Source organism: Lipophrys pholis, assembly GCF_963383615.2.
Source record: "Lipophrys pholis genome assembly, chromosome: 18".
Lineage (NCBI taxonomy): Eukaryota > Metazoa > Chordata > Actinopteri > Blenniiformes > Blenniidae > Lipophrys > Lipophrys pholis.
In genome coordinates this window covers 25,760,454-25,780,540 of record NC_137646.1, presented here as the reverse complement: position 1 = coordinate 25,780,540, position 20,087 = coordinate 25,760,454, and the positions used below count along the sequence as shown (strand labels likewise).

General features: G+C 46.9%; 1 protein-coding gene across 1 annotated transcript in view; it reads left to right on the top strand.

Annotated features, from left to right (window-relative positions):
- Positions 1-19,646: 19,646 nt before the first annotated feature.
- trpc5a (transient receptor potential cation channel, subfamily C, member 5a) overlaps positions 19,647-20,087 on the top strand; it is a gene marked incomplete at its 3' end in the record, with an annotated part of 40,244 nt that continues 39,803 nt past the window's right edge. Inside the window, exon 1 of the mRNA XM_080485891.1 lies at positions 19,647-19,682. Within this exon, the coding sequence (XP_080342017.1) occupies positions 19,650-19,682 (33 nt within the window). The 5' untranslated portion in view covers positions 19,647-19,649. The remainder of the gene's footprint in view (positions 19,683-20,087) is intronic.

Genomic DNA, 20,087 nt, shown 5'->3' with positions numbered 1-20,087 from the left:
TCAGTACTCGGTATCAGATAGTAGCTAAAGGTTAGTACTGGTATCGGTACTCGGTATCGGATAGTAGCTAAAGGTTAGTACTGGTATCGGTACTCTGTATTGACAAGTAGCTAAAGGTTAGTACTTTTATCAATATTCAGTCTTGGCCAGTAGCTAAAGGTTAGTACTGGTATCGATACTCGGTATCGGATAGTAGCTAAAGGTTAGTACTTGTATTGGTACTCTGCATTGACAAGTAGCTAAAGGTTAGTACTTGTATCAATACTCAGTCTTGGCCAGTAGCTAAAGGTTAGTACTGGTATCGGTACTCGGTATCAGAGAGACCCCAATCTGGCCGATAAACCACCAAAAATCTTGTGAAAACTACAAAGAAAACATAGATTACTTTTAGTAGAGCACGACACCGGGACCGCAGCTGAAATATCGGTGATCCGGCCGTGAAGGCGAGCGACCTCGTTGTTTTCACTATCGTGTGAAAACACCCAGAATGCAACAGCTGTGGGACAAACGATGTTTTGGGAGTTCATTACATTCTGCATCATTAAAATTGGATGAATGTTGAGATTGGAATCGTTTTGTGTCGTAATAGTTTGAGTTTCTTCACGTGTACTCTACCACACAATAAAGACCAACATCAGATATTATCACGTCGCTGTTTTTACTCGAGATGAAAGTGGCGGTTGTCCTTCCTCTGCGCCGTTTCCAAAGACGCGAGCTTGGGGGGGGGGGGGGGGGGGGCGTTGGAAAAGACTGACATGAATCCCACGTTGTCTCCGTCCTCCATGTGGACGGAGACACTCTCCTCTTCGCCGTCTCGACCCGGTGGTGACACTTTGACAGGCCCGGGCAGCTGAGTCAGTACATCTGCCCCTCCCCCGCCTCGCCTCGTCCTTCAGAACTTCCTTGCCTCCAGGGGTTTGGAGGTACGACTAGGAATGGACCCCTTTCACATTTGAACCGATACGGTACCGATACCTGGTACTTTGGAGTTGGTACCGGTACTCGGTGGTACCAATTCTACTTAAATTGTTCAATAATAAAAAACTTTATTTAACATATAAAAGATTGTATTTTCAGGTCATTTCGCCCAGCAAAAGTCACAAGATCCCGTTTCTGGATTTTTTTTCAAGCCGAATCAGTCAAATGTTGATATTTTGGCCGGCGCTGTCGCGACGCCATCTTTGATATCCCAGAATCCCCGGCGGCAGGTTTCCCAAGATGGCGTCAGTCAGTGAAACACAAACAGTTTGACGGTTCGTTCGTAAACTTCTGGACTTTGGCGTGACGGATTTAGGAAACTGCGGGTTGAAATGAGAGGTGATGGTTTCGGTTTGGTTTGGCTGGTTTATTTAAAAGTGATTCCTTTCATGGGAAGTGGATTTTTAAAGATTTGTTCTTGTGGCGGAGGAACTTTAAAGTGCTTCCTCTGACCTCCTGGAGCTGTAAATCCAGAACAAGGCGTCAGCACGGAGCGCTCCACGCTGGATCCCGGCGTCTGGCGTTCGTCTGCTGTCACGGTAACCATAACAGTGTGTGTGTGTGTGTGTGTGTGTGTGTGTGTGTGTGTGTGTGTGTGTGTGTGTGTGTGTGTGTGTGTGAGTTTAGATGTCATGGCGGACTCGTCTACTGTCGTCTTGTTGGGGACGTGTGTGTGTGTGTGTGTGTGTGTGTGTGTGTGTGTGTGTGTGTGTGTGTGTGTGTGTGTGTGTGTGTGTGTGTGTGTGTGTGTGTGTGTGTGTGTGTGTGTGTGTGTGTGTGTGTGTGTGTGTGTGTGTGTGTGTCCGGGAAGTACTTGAGCAGCATCAGATCAAAGGAAGCCGACTGAAAGTCTGCCTGCTGTCCTCCTGGCTAATTATCTCAACACACACACACACACACACACACACACACACACACACACACACACACACACACACACACACACACTAATTAGCCCCTGGTCTGCTCCCCCCGGCCATATGGGTGCATGTGCACGAGTGTTTTCGCCCGTAATCAAATGGTACTTCCAGCATGTGAACAAGTACGTGATGTGAACCGCCGCACTTCGTACTGACGATCCGTCAGTCGTCCAGAATGATCACACCCCAACACAATAAAAAGACTCTTCCAGGAAAACGACTCCACCGGATTTATTTGTCTTCCCCTGCTAATATACTTCATTAAAAATACATTAACTATGTTCTGGGAATAATTGGATTTATCACTTTGTTGCTTTACTTTCTCGTTAATAGAAATGAAAATATCAAAACAATACGATGGTAAATACCATTTCTTTGAAAAGCTGCTCCTGGTCATGTGACCACAGTGTAGTAACTATTTGTTCTGCACATGCTCAGTAGAGCCAATCAGAACAAAGTTTCCTCTGTGGTGTCCATATTCTCCTGGGACTTTGTGCTTTTATTTTGACAGTCACCGTAATAACAATCCAAATTGGTACTTTTAATTTGACAGTCACCGTAATAACAATCCAGCTTGGTAGTTTTATTTTGACAGTCACTGTAATAACAATCCAACTTGGTAGTTTTATTTTGACAGTCACCGTAATAACAATCCAACTTGTTTTTTTTTATTTTGACAATCACCGTAATAACAATCCAACTTGGTGCTTTTATTTTGATAGTCTCCGTAATAACAATCCAACTTGGTGCTTTTATTTTGATAGTCACCGTAATAACAATCCAACTTGGTGCTTTTATTTTGATAGTCACCGTAATAACAATCCAACTTGGTGGTCTGTCCACTAGAATGTTGAACATTGTTGAGCTCATTGCCGTGTGTGTGTGTGTGTGTGTGTGTGTGTGTGTGTGTGTGTGTGTGTGTGTGTGTGTGTGTGTGTGTGTGTGTGTGTGTGTTGAAGTAGATCACAACTCCTGGGAAAACAGCAGCAAACACTTCTCCAGGGAGCTTTTTCTACTTGTGTGTCATACACACACACACACACACACACACACACACACACACACACACACACACACACACACACACACACACACACACACACACACACACACACACACACACACACACACACACACACACACACACACAGGAACGTGCTAGGAATGTAAAGGTGTCGCTGCACCTGCAGGCTCTGTTTCCAACACACCCGACTCGGCACGTAGATGTGATAATAGCTCAATTTATCACCGTTTACGATAAATTTCCCTGTTTGTGTGTGTGTGTGTGTGTGTGTGTGTGTGTGTGTGTGTGTGTGTGTGTGTGTGTGTGTGTGTGTGTGTGTGTGTGTGTCACTCTAATATCAGGTTCAGCCATGCACATCAGATCCGTCTGATTAAGAGGGAGAGTCTCGCACATGAGCCTCTACAGTAGCTTCTATTAGCATGCAGCGCTACGTAAAGACACACACACACACACACACACACACACACACACACACACACACACACACACACACACACACACACACACACACACACACACACACACACACACACACACACACACACACACACACACACACCCCAGGCCAATTAAGAAGACTGATGTAGTGCAACAAATTCCATTAAAGGCCACTGTATAATTGAGTCTAAATGAACGACAGCAGTGGAGGAAACCAGCGTCGTGCTAACTCTCGACATTTTTGACTTTTTTCTAGTGTTTCTAGTGTTTTAGTGGTTCTAGTGGTTCTAGTGTTTCTGGTGTTTCTAGTGTTTTAGTGGTTCTAGTGGTTCTAGTGTTTCTGGTGTTTCTAATGTTTTAGTGGTTCTAGTGTTTCTAATGTTTTAGTGGTTCTAGTGTTTCTAATGTTTCTGGTGTTTCTAGTGTTTCTAATGTTTTAGTGGTTCTAGTGTTTCTAATGTTTCTGGTGTTTCTAGTGTTTCTAATGTTTCTGGTGTTTCTAGTGTTTCTGGTGTTTCTGGTGTTTCTAGTGTTTCTAGTGTTTCTAATGTTTTAGTGGTTCCAGTGTTTCTAATGTTTTAGTGGTTCTAGTGTTTCTAGTGTTTCTGGTGTTTCTAGTGTTTCTAGTGTTTCTAGTGTTTCTAGTGTTTCTGGTGTTTCTAGTGTTTCTGGTGTTTCTGGTGTTTCTAATGTTTTTAGTGTTTCTCATGTTTCTGGTGTTTCTAGTGTTTCTGGTGTTTCTAGTGTTTCTGGTGTTTCTGGTGTTTCTAGTGTTTATAATGTTTCTAGTGTTTCTGGTGTTTCTAGTGTTTATAATGTTTCTAGTGTTTCTAATGTTTCTAATGTTTCTAGTGTTTCTAGTGTTTCTAGTGTTTCTGGTGTTTCTGGTGTTTCTAATGTTTTTAGTGTTTCTCATGTTTCTGGTGTTTCTAGTGTTTCTGGTGTTTCTAGTGTTTCTGGTGTTTCTGGTGTTTCTAGTGTTTCTAGTGTTTCTAATGTTTTAGTGGTTCTAGTGTTTCTAATGTTTCTAGTGTTTCTCATGTTTCTGGTGTTTCTAGTGTTTCTGGTGTTTCTGGTGTTTCTAGTGTTTATAATGTTTCTAGTGTTTCTGGTGTTTCTAGTGTTTATAATGTTTCTAGTGTTTCTAATGTTTCTAATGTTTCTAGTGTTTCTAGTGTTTCTAGTGTTTCTAGTCGTCCATCTTGTACTTCTGCCAAAGTAAAAGACGTAGGACACGTCTGACAAGTTAGGATTTGGCGTCGTTTCACATAATAACGTAAAACCTTTGTAGCGTCTTGGGCGCCGGCTTACAACGAAAACGCAGCTTTTTGAAAATGGCTCCCGAGGTGGAACTATTTGAAAACGATGCGTCTCCATGGAAACGGTGTAAAGTACATGAGGTATAAAAAGTAAGGAAGTTAGCCCTGACGCATGATGCTAGCCTTCGCTACATGCTAATCATACGTTAAAAAAAAAATCTGAAAGATTTTTGAAAATGCACATTTTGAAAAACGCTCCAGATCTGTGTAAAGTGGGGAAAACGCAACTTTTTGAAAACACTTCGACTATTAATTGGTTATTATTTGAACTTGCGAAAGAAAGAATGAACGGAACGAAAGAAAAAGAGGAGGAGAGGAAAGTTAAAGGGACCGAGGAAGACGGATAAGACGACGGATGGGGTGAAGGACGGAGGACGGGAGGGAGGATGGGAGGGAGGACGGGAGGGAGGACGGGACGGGACGGAGGACGGGACGGAGGACGGGACGGAGGACGGGAGGGAGGACGGGAGGATGGAGGACGGGAGGGAGGATGGGAGGATGGGAGGGAGGACGGGAGGGAGGACGGGACAGGACGGAGGACGGGAGGGAGGACGGGACGGAGGACGGGACGGAGGACGGGACGGAGGACGGGACGGAGGACGGGAGGGAGGACGGGAGGGAGGACGGGATGGAGGATGGGACGGAGGACGGGAGGGAGGACGGGAGGATGGAGGACGGGAGGGAGGACGGGATGGAGGACGGGAGGGAGGACAGGAGGGAGGACGGGAGGGAGGACGGGAGGTGACGGCCAGCAGATGGACGGAGGTGGAAGAGGTGGCGGATGACAGGACGTGATGGATGGAGAGAGAAGGGAGGAGGAAGAGGAGGAGGAGGAGGAGGAGGAGGAGAGGGGTTGTGAAGGAGAGAGAGAAGGACGGGATTACGAAGTGGAGGGAAGAAAGTAGGAAGAGTTGTGAGAAAGGAGAAGCTGGATTAGAAGAGAGTGAAGGAGAAGTGGGATTAGTCACGGTGCAGAAAAGATGGAGGGGTAAAAATGGCGGCGGCGGCGGGGGGGATTAGAGGCAGCGGCTCCCCCTGGGGGTTGGAGGTAGCGGTGGGGTCGAGATATTTTCACTTCCTCCGGCGGTTTCTCGTCTCCCCAAATACCCATTTGCCTTTTGCGTCTATATTTAGCTCGTTACACAACAAAGGGTTGCATCATCTGCCAACAGGCTTTTATTTTGCCAGAAATTTCTCTGGCGTCTGGTTTTGTCCTCCTTCCGCCTCCCGGCCGGCGAGGACGACTTGGTGGTTACGCTTCACAGGACTGACTTCTGTTGTTGTTTACGTGTGCGTTGTTTCGCTCAGCAGTCGCGTCGACTTTGCGTTGAGGTGGAGGTGAAAAGCCTCCTGGGGTTTTTTTTTTTTTGTCGTCCTCAAGTCGACTCGTGTTGCTTTTATTTTGATAGCCCAAAACCTTCCACCTCTTTTTACCCCAAAACGCCGGAGCTGAGTTCCTCTAAGTTTCTCTGTTTACTATTATAAACACTGTGTATATATAAATATAAACTCTATTATTGCAGTAACAATATATATTGTGATATATTCTTTTCTTGTGTATATATATAGAAATAGACCTGAAATGTTTTTACAGACAAAAATGTATTAATGTATTAATTCAACATCTGTAAAAGAAAAAAACAAAACATAACAGAAGTAACACAAACGAAGAGAATTCATTTTTCATATTTTACATTTCAATGTTTTTCAACAGTTTTAGACCATTTTAAGTCGTCACTGAATCCATCCCATAATATGACTCCCAGCATTTAACATTAGTTTCACAGTTCCGCTTTCAAAGTTGCTCAATCCTCCTCAGTCCTCCTAAATTACAATTATTTCATCTTAAATTTAGAAATAATTTGAAAACTGGTGGAAAGACTTTTATTTGTAACTTAAGTATTTTTGTTCCGGATCTTTTTCTGGATTTTTTGTTTAAAATAAAAGCAAAATGCCAGAATAAGAAGAAGTTCTTGGTTCTCAGAACCTCAAAATGTGAATCAACCTGTTCTGGAGGAAACGACGGCGTGTCGTCACACTGTGACGGCGTCCGACTGTCTTCCTGCTCTGCTTGTTGTGTCGTCACATTGTACTGCTTTTTGCTGTTGTCTTGTTGCCTTTTGTTGTTGTGTTGTTGCTGTTTTCTATTGTGTTGTTGCTTTTTGTTGTTGTCTTGTTGCCTTTTGTTGTTGTGTTGTTGCTGTTTTCTGTTGTGTTGTTGACTTTTGTTGTTGTGTTGATTTTTCCTGTTGTGTTGTTGACATTTTGCTGTTGTGTTGTTGCTGTTTTCTATTGTGTTGTTGCTTTTTGTTGTTTGCTTTTTGTTGTTGTCTTGTTGCCTTTTGTTGTGTTGTTGCTGTTTTCTGTTGTGTTGTTGACTTTTGTTGTTGTGTTGTTGACATTTTGCTGTTGTGTTGACATGTTGTTCTTGTGTTGATTTTTCCTGTTGTGTTGACATTTTGCTGTTGTGTTGTTGTGTCGTTGCTTTTTGTTGTTGTGTTGAATTTTCCTGTTGGGTTGACATTTTGCTGTTGTGTTGTTGACTTTTGTTGTGTTGTTGACTTTTGTTGTTGTGTTGACATTTCTCTGTTGTGTTGTTGACATTTTGCTGTTGTGTTGTTGACGTTTCTCTGTTGTGTTGTTGACATTTTGCTGTTGTGTTGACTTTTGCTGTTGTGTTGTTGACGTTTCTCTGTTGTTGTTGACGTTTCTCTGTTGTGTTGTTGACATTTCTCTGTTGTGTTGTTGACATTTCTCTGTTGTGTTGTTGACATTTCTCTGTTGTGTTGTTGACGTTTCTCTGTTGTGTTGTTGACGTTTCTCTGTTGTGTTGTTGACATTTCTCTGTTGTTGTTGTTGACGTTTCTCTGTTGTGTTGTTGACGTTTCTCTGTTGTGTTGTTGACATTTCTCTGTTGTGTTGTTGACGTTTCTCTGTTGTGTTGTTGACATTTCTCTGTTGTGTTGTTGACGTTTCTCTGTGTTGTTGACGTTTCTCTGTTGTGTTGTTGACATTTCTCTGTTGTGTTGTTGACGTTTCTCTGTTGTGTTGTTGACGTTTCTCTGTTGTGTTGTTGACGTTTCTCTGTTGTTGTTGTTGTTGACGTTTCTCTGTTGTTGTTGTTGTTGACGTTTCTCTGTTGTTGTTGACGTTTCTCTGTTGTGTTGTTGACATTTCTCTGTTGTGTTGTTGACGTTTCTCTGTTGTGTTGTTGACATTTCTCTGTTGTGTTGTTGACGTTTCTCTGTGTTGTTGACGTTTCTCTGTTGTGTTGTTGACATTTCTCTGTTGTGTTGTTGACGTTTCTCTGTTGTGTTGTTGACGTTTCTCTGTTGTTGTTGTTGACGTTTCTCTGTTGTTGTTGACGTTTCTCTGTTGTTGTTGTTGACGTTTCTCTGTTGTTGTTGACGTTTCTCTGTTGTTGTTGTTGACGTTTCTCTGTGTTGTTGACGTTTCTCTGTTGTTGTTGTTGACGTTTCTCTGTTGTGTTGTTGACGTTTCTCTGTTGTTGTTGTTGACGTTTCTCTGTTGTTGTTGTTGACGTTTCTCTGTTGTTGTTGACGTTTCTCTGTTGTTGTTGTTGACGTTTCTCTGTTGTTGTTGTTGTTGACGTTTCTCTGTGTTGTTGACGTTTCTCTGTTGTGTTGTTGACGTTTCTCTGTTTTGTTGTTGACGTTTCTCTGTTGTTGTTGACGTTTCTCTGTTGTTGTTGTTGACGTTTCTCTGTGCCGTTGGCCCTTCTGGAGCTTCAGTATTTATTAATCCTTCTTTCTGCTTCGGTTCCTATTTTCCTTGTGAGAAAATCCAGTTAATCCTCCAGATTGATTTTTCCTCGGTGGTTTGAGCTTTTCTGTTTGTTGACATGTTTTACGACTAATCGGCCTTCACACTCCCGACCAATCAAATCACTGCGTCGATATATCGACCAGTCGTTTCCCTAAGATTGGAAACGGTCGTTCATCCTGTCGGAGAGAAAGCGATGATCCGCCGCCTCGCTCTGCTCCCGTTTCGACAACTAACGACCTGATCTGATCTTTTTTTAGGAACAACAGAATTACTATCAAGACTAAACTAGCAGCCCGAGCTTCTTTCAAAAAGTTTTCCCTGTTTCCACGTGTACAGAACCCAGGTGTTTTCAAAAAGTTGCCTTTTGTCTCAATTCCATGAAGGTGGAATCCAAGGGTTTTCTAAAAGTTGTGTTTTTCCTCATAGGAGGAGCTCAACTGTTTTCAAAAAGTTGTGTTTTCTCTCCAATCCGTGGAGATTGAGCTTGAGTTTTTCCAAAATGTTGCAATTTACCCCGTTTCCGTGGAGACGAAGGCAGTTTCTTTCAAAAGTAAATTTGTTCCCCGTTTCCACGTATACAGAACCCAGGGGTTTTCAAAAAGTTGCGTCTGCTCCCGCTTCCATGCAGATGGAGCCCGAGTTTCTTTCTTAAAGTTGCGTTTTTCCGTTTCCACGTATACAGAACCCAAGTGTTTTCAAAAAGTTGCATTTTGTCTCATTTCCATGAAGATGGAGCCTGAGAGTTTTCAAAAAGTTGCATTTTCTCCTTTTTCCATGGAAACAGAGACCCACTCTTTTGATAAAGTTGCATTTTCGCCAATTTCCACATATGCAGAGCTCAATTGTTTTCAAAAAGTTGTTTTCTCTCGATTCCATGGAGATGAAACCCGATTGTTTTCAAAAAGTTTCATTTTCAGAGACTCCCACCGCCGTCGTGACGCCAGAACACTACGAATGTTTCCTGTCTAAACGAGGCTTTATTCTTTAACAAACCTGCGACAGTTATCAGAAATGACTTTTCCTAAAACTGTTGCATTCTGGGTGTTTTTGCCTGGCGGCTCGTTTGATCGTTGTTTTGTCTGCGACTTTTAGGAAATTCATTTTTAAAATGGGACATTTGTGAAGTTTGCCGGGCGGTCTGGGCCAATCGCAGCCCTGCGGTCGGAGGTGGTTTGTCCTGATGAACAAACAGCTGATTGGCTGGGTTCCGAGGCGGATGGTTCCGCGTTCCGAGGCGGATGGTTCCGCGTTCCGCGTTCCGAGGCGGATGGTTCCGTGTTCCGAGGCGGATGGTTCCGCGTTCCGAGGCGGATGGTTCCGTGTTCCGAGGCGGATGGTTCCGTGTTCCGAGGCGGATGGTTCCGCGTTCCGAGGCGGATGGTTCCGTGTTCCGAGGCGGATGGTTCCGCGTTCCGAGGCGGATGGTTCCGCGTTCCGCTGCTCCTTTCTTTCTTAATAATGGATGACTGCGGCTTCATTTGGGAGTGTTTACCTTGTTCTCCCCCTCCAGTGCAAACACATCTGTTTATAGACAGAAAGAGGATGGTGTGATGGAGGGAGGAAGACATGCCGTCCTGCGGGAATACCACGGAGGGAGGGATGGAGGGATGGAGGGATGGAGGGATGGAGGAACGGCAATGTGAGGAGAATACAGGAGTGAAGGCCGGGGCAGAGAGAGGAGAGGAGAGGAGAGGAGAGGAGAGGAGAGGAGAGGAGAGGAGAGGAGAGGAGAGGAGAGGAGAAGGAGAGGACAGGGGAGGAGAGGAGAGGAGAAGGAGAGGAGAGGGGAGGAGAGGACAGGGGAGGACAAGAGAGGAGAGGAGAGGACAAGAGAGGAGAGGACAAGAGAGGAGAGGGAGAGGAGAGGACAGGAGAGGAGAGGGGAGGACAAGAGAGGAGAGGGAGAGGAGAGGACAGGGGAGGACAAGAGAGGAGAGGAGAGGACAAGAGAGGAGAGGACAAGAGAGGAGAGGGAGAGGAGAGGAGAGGGGAGGACAAGAGAGGAGAGGGAGAGGACAAGAGAGGAGAGGAGAGGACAAGAGAGGAGAGGGAGAGGAGAGGACAGGGGAGGAGAGGACAGGGGAGGAGAGGGGAGGAGAGGACAGGGGAGGAGAGGACAGGAGAGGGGAGGGAGAGGAGAGGAGAAGGAGAGGACAGGGGAGGAGAGGAGAGGAGAAGGAGAGGAGAGGGGAGGAGAGGACAGGGGAGGACAAGAGAGGAGAGGAGAGGACAAGAGAGGAGAGGACAAGAGAGGAGAGGACAGGGGAGGAGAGGAGAGGAGAGGAGAGGGGAGGACAAGAGAGGAGAGGGAGAGGAGAGGGATAGGAGAGGACAGCGGAGGACAAGAGAGGAGAGGAGAGGACAAGAGAGGAGAGGACAAGAGAGGAGAGGGAGAGGACAGGGGAGGACAAGAGAGGAGAGGACAAGAGAGGAGAAGACAAGAGAGGAGAGGACAGGGGAGGAGAGGAGAGGAGAGGGGAGGACAAGAGAGGAGAGGGAGAGGAGAGGACAGGGGAGGACAAGAGAGGAGAGGACAAGAGAGGAGAGGGAGAGTAGAGGAGAGGGGAGGACAAGAGAGGAGAGGGAGAGGACAGGGGAGGACAAGAGAGGAGAGGAGAGGACAAGAGAGGAGAGGAGAGGGAGAGGACAAGAGAGGAGAGGAGAGGACAAGAGAGGAGAGGGAGAGGAGAGGACAGGGGAGGAGAGGACAGGGGAGGAGAGGAGAGGAGAGGGGAGGACAAGAGAGGAGAGGGAGAGGAGAGGACAGGGGAGGACAAGAGAGGAGAGGAGAGGACAAGAGAGGAGAGGACAAGAGAGGAGAGGGAGAGTAGAGGAGAGGGGAGGACAAGAGAGGAGAGGGAGAGGACAGGGGAGGACAAGAGAGGAGAGGACAAGAGAGGAGAGGACAAGAGAGGAGAGGGAGAGGAGAGGACAGGGGAGGAGAGGACAGGAGAGGAGAGGGGAGGACAAGAGAGGAGAGGGAGAGGAGAGGGAGAGGAGAGGACAGGGGAGGACAAGAGAGGAGAGGACAAGAGAGGAGAGGGAGAGGAGAGGACAGGGGAGGACAAGAGAGGAGAGGAGAGGACAAGAGAGGAGAGGGAGAGGAGAGGAGAGGGGAACCTCAACCATGAAGTCAAGAGGAGGACGCGGAGGGGGTGGAGGAGGGGGTGGAGGTGGTGGAGGTGGAGGTGGAGGTGGTGGAGGTGGAGGTGGTGGAGGTGGAAGGTTGTCGGATCATGACAAATGGAGGAGAAACGAGGGAGGAAAAAGGAGAGAACTGACGTAGGGGAGTTGAAGCACGAGATCCTGGGAGTGACGGATGCAAAGGAGGAAGGAGACGGAGAGTTTAGTGAACGTAGAGAAGAAGAAGAAAGTACCAGGAGTGACGGAGACGAGCTGGAGAGGAGGACAGGAACATGTCCTGACATGATGCTTATTCTGTCGTCATGGAAACCTGGTGCATACAATGTCGTCATGGAAACGTGGAAGCGAGACACTCATTACGTCGAGCAAATGCCAAAATTGTCATCGTGGAAAGGTGGAAGCTGGATGCTCACTGTTGTCATGGAAACGTGATGCTTTTTAATGTCATCATGCTCGGTTGTCATGGAAACGTGATGCTGAAAATGTCGTCATGGGAACGTGACACTCTTTACGTTACCATGCCGGGAAGTTTAAAGCACCACGATGGATGAAAAGGCCTTAACGAGGCTTAACGGTGTGACCGTGAAGCGTTTTTCAAAATAAAACCCAATGCAGACTAAAATGGAAATTTAAAAGTAAGCTTTCAAAATAAAACCTTGAATTCTCTCTTTGGGGCTCGGTACCAAATGATCCATGGACCGGTCCGGTCCAGGCAGGACTGTTAATCCCATCATGCTTTGCACTTTATTCTGTTAACGTGATCCTCGGCGGAGTTCAGGAGGCTTTTATTTGCTTAAAGCTTCAGTGGATCAACGGGAGCCAGAACTCCGAACCCTCAGATCTGCTTCCAAAACAACAACATGAGAGACGACGCTCGTGTTCCCCGAGAACTGGGTTATATCCTCACATTACCTTCCTCCTCCTCCTCCTCCTCCTCCTCCTCCTCCTCCTCCTCCTCCTCCTCCTCCTCCTCCACTCATAACACCTCAACACAGACTGGAAGGAAACTAAAAGTCTTTTAGTCGGTTTGTTATAATAACGTACGTTTGTGACGTTAAATTGTATGTTTACGTCTAAAATACCGTTTGTGCACGCGAGTCAACGGGATCAAACGTGCTCAGTGAGGCTGCGTCTTTACGAAGACGGGACATTGGACGCGTCTCCCTGATCTGGGAGAACCCTGGGAGGACCCTGGGAGGACACTGGGAGGACCCTGGGAGGACACTGGGAGGACCCGGGAGAACACTGGGAGGACCCGGGAGGACACTGGGAGGACACTGTGAGAACACTGGGAGGACACTGGGAGGACCCGGGAGGACACTGGGAGAACACTGCGAGGACACTGGGAGGACCTGGGAGGACACTGGGAGGACCCTGGGAGAACCCGGGAGGACACTGGGAGGACACTGGGAGGACACTGGGAGGACCCTGGGAGAACACTGGGAGAACCCGGGAGGACACTGGGAGGACACTGCGAGGACACTGCGAGGACCCTGGGAGGACCCTGGGAGGACACTGCGAGGACACTGGGAGGACCCTGGGAGAACACTGGGAGGACACTGGGAGGACCCGGGAGGACACTGGGAGGACACTGGGAGGACCCGGGAGGACACTGGGAGGACACTGGGAGGACCCGGGAGGACACTGGGAGGACACTGGGAGGACCCGGGAGGACACTGGGAGGACACTGGGAGGACCCGGGAGGACACTGGGAGGACCCGGGAGGACACTGGGAGGACACTGGGAGGACCCGGGAGGACACTGGGAGGACACTGGGAGGACACTGGGAGGAGTTGATCTGTGGCCCGTCAACACGGCAGCGACGTCGAGTGGAAGGTTCCGTTGTGTCGGCGCGCTCGGCGCTCGGAGTCACTGAAAACACAGCTTTTGGAAAAACGGCTCCCACGGGGGAACTTTTCGAAAATGCTTGGGCTCCGTCGCCGTGGAAACGGGCGAAACAACGGCACCCACGTGAACGTCACTGCATTTAATCATTTATTTATTTTACCTGGAAACCATCCCGTCCCTCGTCCCGGTGGAAACGGAGGATAGTTCCACCAACTTGGTAGAATTACTTTAATCTACATGAATCGAGTTCTTTGAATTGAATCTAATTCAGTCACTTCAATTCAAAGAACTTGATTTATTCTGAAGGTGCAACTATTTTTATTTTTCTCATTTTCAACCGTTGTTTTGAAGGAGAGTCGTACCTCCTGAAGGGAGAAGAAGAAGCAAAAGAACAAAGCAACGAGATGGAAGGGAAGATTAGAATTTTAAAGAGAAGTGACGTTCAAGATGGAGTTTTGCTCTGGAGGCGGGAAGTAGAGCAGAACATCTGAAAGAAAGATGAGGGGAGAGATTTGGGAGGAGGAGGAGGAGGAGGAGGAGGATGAAGGGGGTGAGAGGGGAAACATGGAGGTGGTACAAACAGCGACAAGCAGACGACGCTGGACGGAGGGGAAATGAAGGATGGACAGGAAATGAAAGACGGGAGGAAAGTGAGTGTGAAATAAAAATAAAAAAAACTTGTGCAGGAGTCAAAGATGGACGAGGAGGTGGAGGAGGTGGAGGTGGAGGAGGAGGAGGAGGAGGAGGAGGTGGAGGTGGAGGAGGAGGAGGAGGAGGAGGAGGTGGAGGAGGAGGAGGAGGAGGGGAAAGAGGAGGAGGAGGAGGAGGAGGAGGGGAAAGAGGAGGAGGAGGAGGGGGAGGAGGAGGAGGAGGAGGAGGGGAAAGAGGAGGAGGAGGAGGAGGAGGTGGAGGAGGAGGAGGAGGAGGAGGAGGAGGAGGGTGGCGGGAGCCAAGCGGGGAGTTTATCTGCATTGGCGTAGCGCTGAGCAGCCGAGCGTCGTAAAGCCGTCAGCATAAATCCCTTCGCTATGCAGATCCTGAGCGCAGCGGCATTCCACATTTAGTCCGCCCCGCTTTTAATCTGAAATTCCACTAACTTACTGGTTCCTCTAAACGCTGCCGCACGCTTTGGGATTCTCAACCATCGACTTACTTTACGTAACGCGAATGCTAACTGCCACTTGTGCAATTCTCGGCCATTGCATTATTTTACATAATACTAATGATACTAATACTAATACATCATACTAATGATACTAATACTAATACACAATACTAATGATACTAATACTAATACATCATACTAATGATACTAATACTAATACATAATACTAATGATACTAATACTAATACTAATACACAATACTAATGATACTAATACTAATACATAATACTAATGATACTAATACTAATACATAATACTAATGACACTAATACTAATACATGATACTAATGATACTAATACACAATACTAATGATACTAATACTAATACATAATACTAATGACACTAATACTAATACATAATACTAATGATACGAATACTAATACATGATACTAATGATACGAATACTAATACATAATACTAATGATACTAATACTAATACATAATACTAATGATACGAATACTAATACACAATACTAATGATACTAATAAATAATACTAATGATACTAATACTAATACATAATACTGATGATACGAATACTAATACATGATACTAATGATACGAATACTAATACATAATACTAATGATACTAATACTAATACATGATACTAATGATACGAATACTAATACATGATACTAATGATACGAATACTAATACATAATACTAATGATACTAATACTAATACATAATACTCATGATACGAATACTAATACATAATACTCATGATACGAATACTAATACATAATACTCATGATACGAATACTAATACATAATACTAATGCTGTCAATAATGCAAAACAGATAAGAAGATAAAACTACAAAATAGTAGTAAAAGTATTTGAAATTTGATATATTAATATATATATATATATATATTCTTGTTTTCTATAAATCCTTGGCAGTTTAAAAGCTGGTTGTTTTTCACTTTTCACGCTGGATTATAATCTGATACCAATGTGACCTGAGTATTTGAGCGGTATTCACCTCGGATTACTGTGTAAATACCGAGGAAGCGTCTTCTGAAGGTGAACTGCAGTATTTACTGAGCTAAACGTCTTGCTGGTGAGTCTTGAGGCAGAAGTGCGAGCGCCCGGCCGCTCGGCTCCTCCAGCAGGACGACGGTTCCTCTGCAGCTGAGTCAGCAGGTGGACGACGCTCCTTTCTTCTTCTCGGCATCGAGAGGAAGAACGGAGGAGGAACCGTCTGCTGCAGAACCAGGCCGGGGTCTAGAGAGCGTTGATACCGGGCCAGGTGCAGTCGCTCACCTGACTTCCTCACAACGCCGCCGCTCGTCGCCAGTTCGGCTGAGCCCCCCCCCCCCCCCCCCCCCCGAAGGTCACCTCGGCTGTGGATTAATTCCACGGCGAATAAATCGGCTAAATGAAAACGGCAGCTCATTATACGAAGGTCGGAGACAAACGGGACGGTTGAGGTCGCGCCGTTTCCGTCGGCCTCGTCCCCCCGCCTCGTCCCCCCGCCTCGTCCCCCCCTGCCTCGTCCCCCCGCCTCGTCCCCCCCCTGCCTCGTCCCCCCGCGTGGCCAATCCAGACGGTTCTTCCTCGCCACTGTGGGAATAAACGACGTGACGTAAGACAACCGGGCCGCCGCGGGTTGGTTCAGGAGGCACGTCGCTTTATTAGACGGAGGACGGAGGGCAGAAGACGGAGGACAGAAGACGGAGGACAGAGGACAGAAGATTGACGGACGTAGTGCAGGAGAACGTAAAGATGAGCGACGCGCCGACACCTCGTTTTTTAAGAGAGTAGTACAGGTACAAGTGGTAACCTTCAGCTGCGAATACACTGCGCTACGTCACGTCCTACAACCTGACGTCCTACGGTATGAATAGTACCGTACGTAGATGGATACTATGGAGTATCTTTGGCCTGTTGGTACTATATTTGTCCCCCTGTTGATATTCTTCCTCTTTTGTTCGCCGCTGCAACATTTGGCCTGTTTGCGTCCCCGAGCGACCCGACGCAGTAAATGTCAGGGTCTCTAAAAATATCTTCCTGTGCTTCATCAGGATATTCTACCCCCCGCCCCCGCCCCCCCCTCCCGCTCCTCCGCCCACCACGGAGCCTGAACCAGTTGCGGCCCGGTCAAGATGCAGATCCGTGTCACGGAGTCACATCTGGGGCCTTAGCGAGGAACCGGAGGAACCCTATGAAGGGAACATGTTCCGTTCAATGATTGAATCTGGGAACAGATCGAGGAGTCTTAACCGCAACCGCAACACTTTTGTACCGGACTGTTGGAGTCCTGGACTCTACAATCCACCGTCTCCACCCGGTTCTTGAATCCTTTGCTCGGTATAAAAATGTCCTTGAGGACCGGCACGGGTGGACAACGTCCGGAATGTGGTCCCATTTCCTGATTTTCCTCCATATTCAGCTCCTCGGACTGGAGCCGCCCCCCGAACAAGGAGGTTCCACAATTTGATTTCGACGCCCGTTCGCCAACCGGAAACTGACGCAGCTATTTGGGAACGTCTTGAGATCAGAGGGACGGGGCGGTTGTCTCGCGTCTTCTTCTTTTTAATTCCTGTTGCTGTTTCTCTCTCTCGAGTCCTGGAGCCTGTCTGTCTCCAAACAGTGATTTCTGCGTATTTGGTAAACGATATCCGGCGACATTAGCCGTGTTCAGATCAAACCTCACACCCTTCAGGACCGTGGACAGAAGAAGAGTATATACTCTTCCTCATCGCCCTCCGGTCTCCAGTGTTTCCTGATCGCTGATGTGAATCAGCTCTCCTCTCCTTCGCTTCCCTGATTTTGATTTCAGTCCTTGTGTTTGTGAATGTTTGTCATCGGGGATTTTAAAATCTGCAGCCAAACGTTCCTCGGCTCCGCAGCGTGAACAGGCGGCAGAAAGAACAGCTGGACACGAGGTCCTGAGACGAACCGGCTGCCATCGGGTCCCTCGGTACTTACTCCAACTTTCAGTCCCGCGTCACAACTTTTGTTTTCTTTGAGCTAGAACTTCGTCTGGTATCATCTGGTATCGTCTGGTATTGTCTAGTATCGTCTGGTATCGCCTGGTATCGCCTGGTATCGCCTGGTATCATCTAGTATCGTCTGGTATCGGCTGGTATCGCCTGGTATCATCTAGTATCGTCTGGTATCGTCTGGTATCGTCTAGTATCGTCTGGTATCGGCTGGTATCGTCTGGTATCGTCTGGTATTGTCTAGTATCGGCTGGTATCGTCTAGTATCGTCTGGTATCGTCTGGTATCGTCTAGTATCGTCTGGTATCGTCTGGTATCGGCTGGTATCGTCTGGTATCGTCTGGTATCGCCTGGTATCGTCTAGTATCGTCTAGTATCGTCTCGTATTGTCTAGTATCGGCTGGTATCGGCTGGTATCATCTGGTATCGGCTGGTATCGTCTGGTATCGTCAGTTCACCACAACCTGCCAGTCAGGAAATGCATTGGACACTTCCTGTGACGAACATTTCAAGAAATAAATATTTTCCAAAGGTCTAACTGGTGTGAAAACGATATTTCCATGACAACGGTGCAACGGCTCACACTCTCCAAAAGTTGTAGGCAATATGAGTTTTCTGGATTTTCTCGAGAACGGTTCCAGAATGGGCCTGTCAAGGATTCCACATGTCTGTTCTTTCAAGTTTCTACCATGTTAGAGACTTCTAGAAAAAAAGTTGCACAAAGTTCTAGAATCGGTGAAAGGTTCTAGATTCAGTCAAAGTCTTAAAACCTGTAAAAACAATGTAGAACGTATGAGATATGTAGAATTTGTGAAATGTTCTACAATGTGTCAGAGTTCTAGAATTAGTAAATGTTGCGAGAATGTGTTGGTGCTCTGTATTCAAAGCTGCTTTAATGTTTTAGAGCTCTAGAATTTGTAAAAAGCTCTAGAATTACTCAAATGTGCTCGAATGTATTACAGCTCCCGAATTTTTCAAAGGTTCATGAATGTGTTGGAGCTCTAGAACTTATCAAAAGGTGCTAGAATGTGTTGGAGCTCTAGAACTTATTAAAAGGTGCTAGAAAGTGTTGGAGCTCTAGAACTCATCAAAAGGTGCTAGAATGTGTTGGAGCTCTAGAACTTGTCAACTGTGCTAGAATGTGTTGGAGCTCTAGATTGTATTCAAAGTTTATCTAATTTTTGAGAGCTCCAGAGTTTGGGAAATGATCTAGAATTAGTCCAAAGTGCTGGATTGTATTAAAGCTCTAGATTGTGCACAAAGTTCTACAGTGTGTCAGAGTTCTAGAATTAGTCAAATGCTCCTGAATGTGTTGGAGCTCTAGAACAGGTCGAGGGATCTAGAATGTGCCGCAGCGCTCCAGATGTAAATCGGTGTCCGTGTTGTTTTTTTCTCCCCTCTGTGTCGACGGCCTCCTACTTCTAGAGCGTTAATCCCACGCTGAGCGTCGCAGCATTAAGACATCCTCCGTCGTCAGGAACAAACAAGCGCGAGACGATTCCGGAGCAGGAAGTGGAGCGTGAGGCCGAGGGGAGGCGGGGAACGCCGGCTCCGGCGAGGATTACCTGCATTAACGAGGCTGCAGACGCTAATGCTGCGTTACGGGAGATTATCCGGGGTTCTCCCGACGTGTTCTGTGTTGGACGTACGTAGAGGCGCTAATCTGTGACGCTCCGACTTGTCCTGGTCCCCCTGGAGCGTCCGGCCGGAGACGTCTGTCTCAAAGACAATAGACCGACTTGAGTATCAGCCAATACCGATACTTTCCAGATCTAATACTTATATTGCTATTTTACCAATATACCTGTAGTATATTAGACGAGCAACCAAGTTTTGCTGAGCTGGAATTACTGTGAAAGCATTGCTAATGCTGCACGCGGCACCGATGCTATTCGCGGACGATGCGGAAAGTATGAATTGGTTTTTCATAAAACCGTTAGAAAGTGAATTATTTTCACAACTATGGGACTTTTGAAGCGTCTCAACGTCCTCATGATGTTTGTGTAGCGGCAGCGAGAAGCTCCGCCCCCTCCGAGCCGCGGTAACGCTCCTCTGCTGTTGCTTCCGCAGAACGTCCAGATGAATCCCATGACGCAGCTGTACTACAAGAAGGTGAGTCTCACACACACACTACACACACACACACACACACACACACACACACACACACACACACACACACACACACACACACACACACACACACACACACACACACACACACACACACACACACACACACACACACACCTTCTTATCCGGCTCCCTGCTAATGCTAATCCCCCGAAACGTTCACAAACGAAACAAATCACTGAAGAAACTAGAGCTACACTCGGTAGAGCGCAACCTACGCCAACGCCACATTTGTTTGCGGAACCCAGTTAGCGTTGCTAGCATGATAGCCGTTAGCTCATATCGATGCTAACTAGCCTGTCAGGTAGCTACATCACTGCGAAACACTGAGCGTCTCCATGGCAACAGACGCTGATCTCCTCCATCAGGCTCCTCTCATCTACT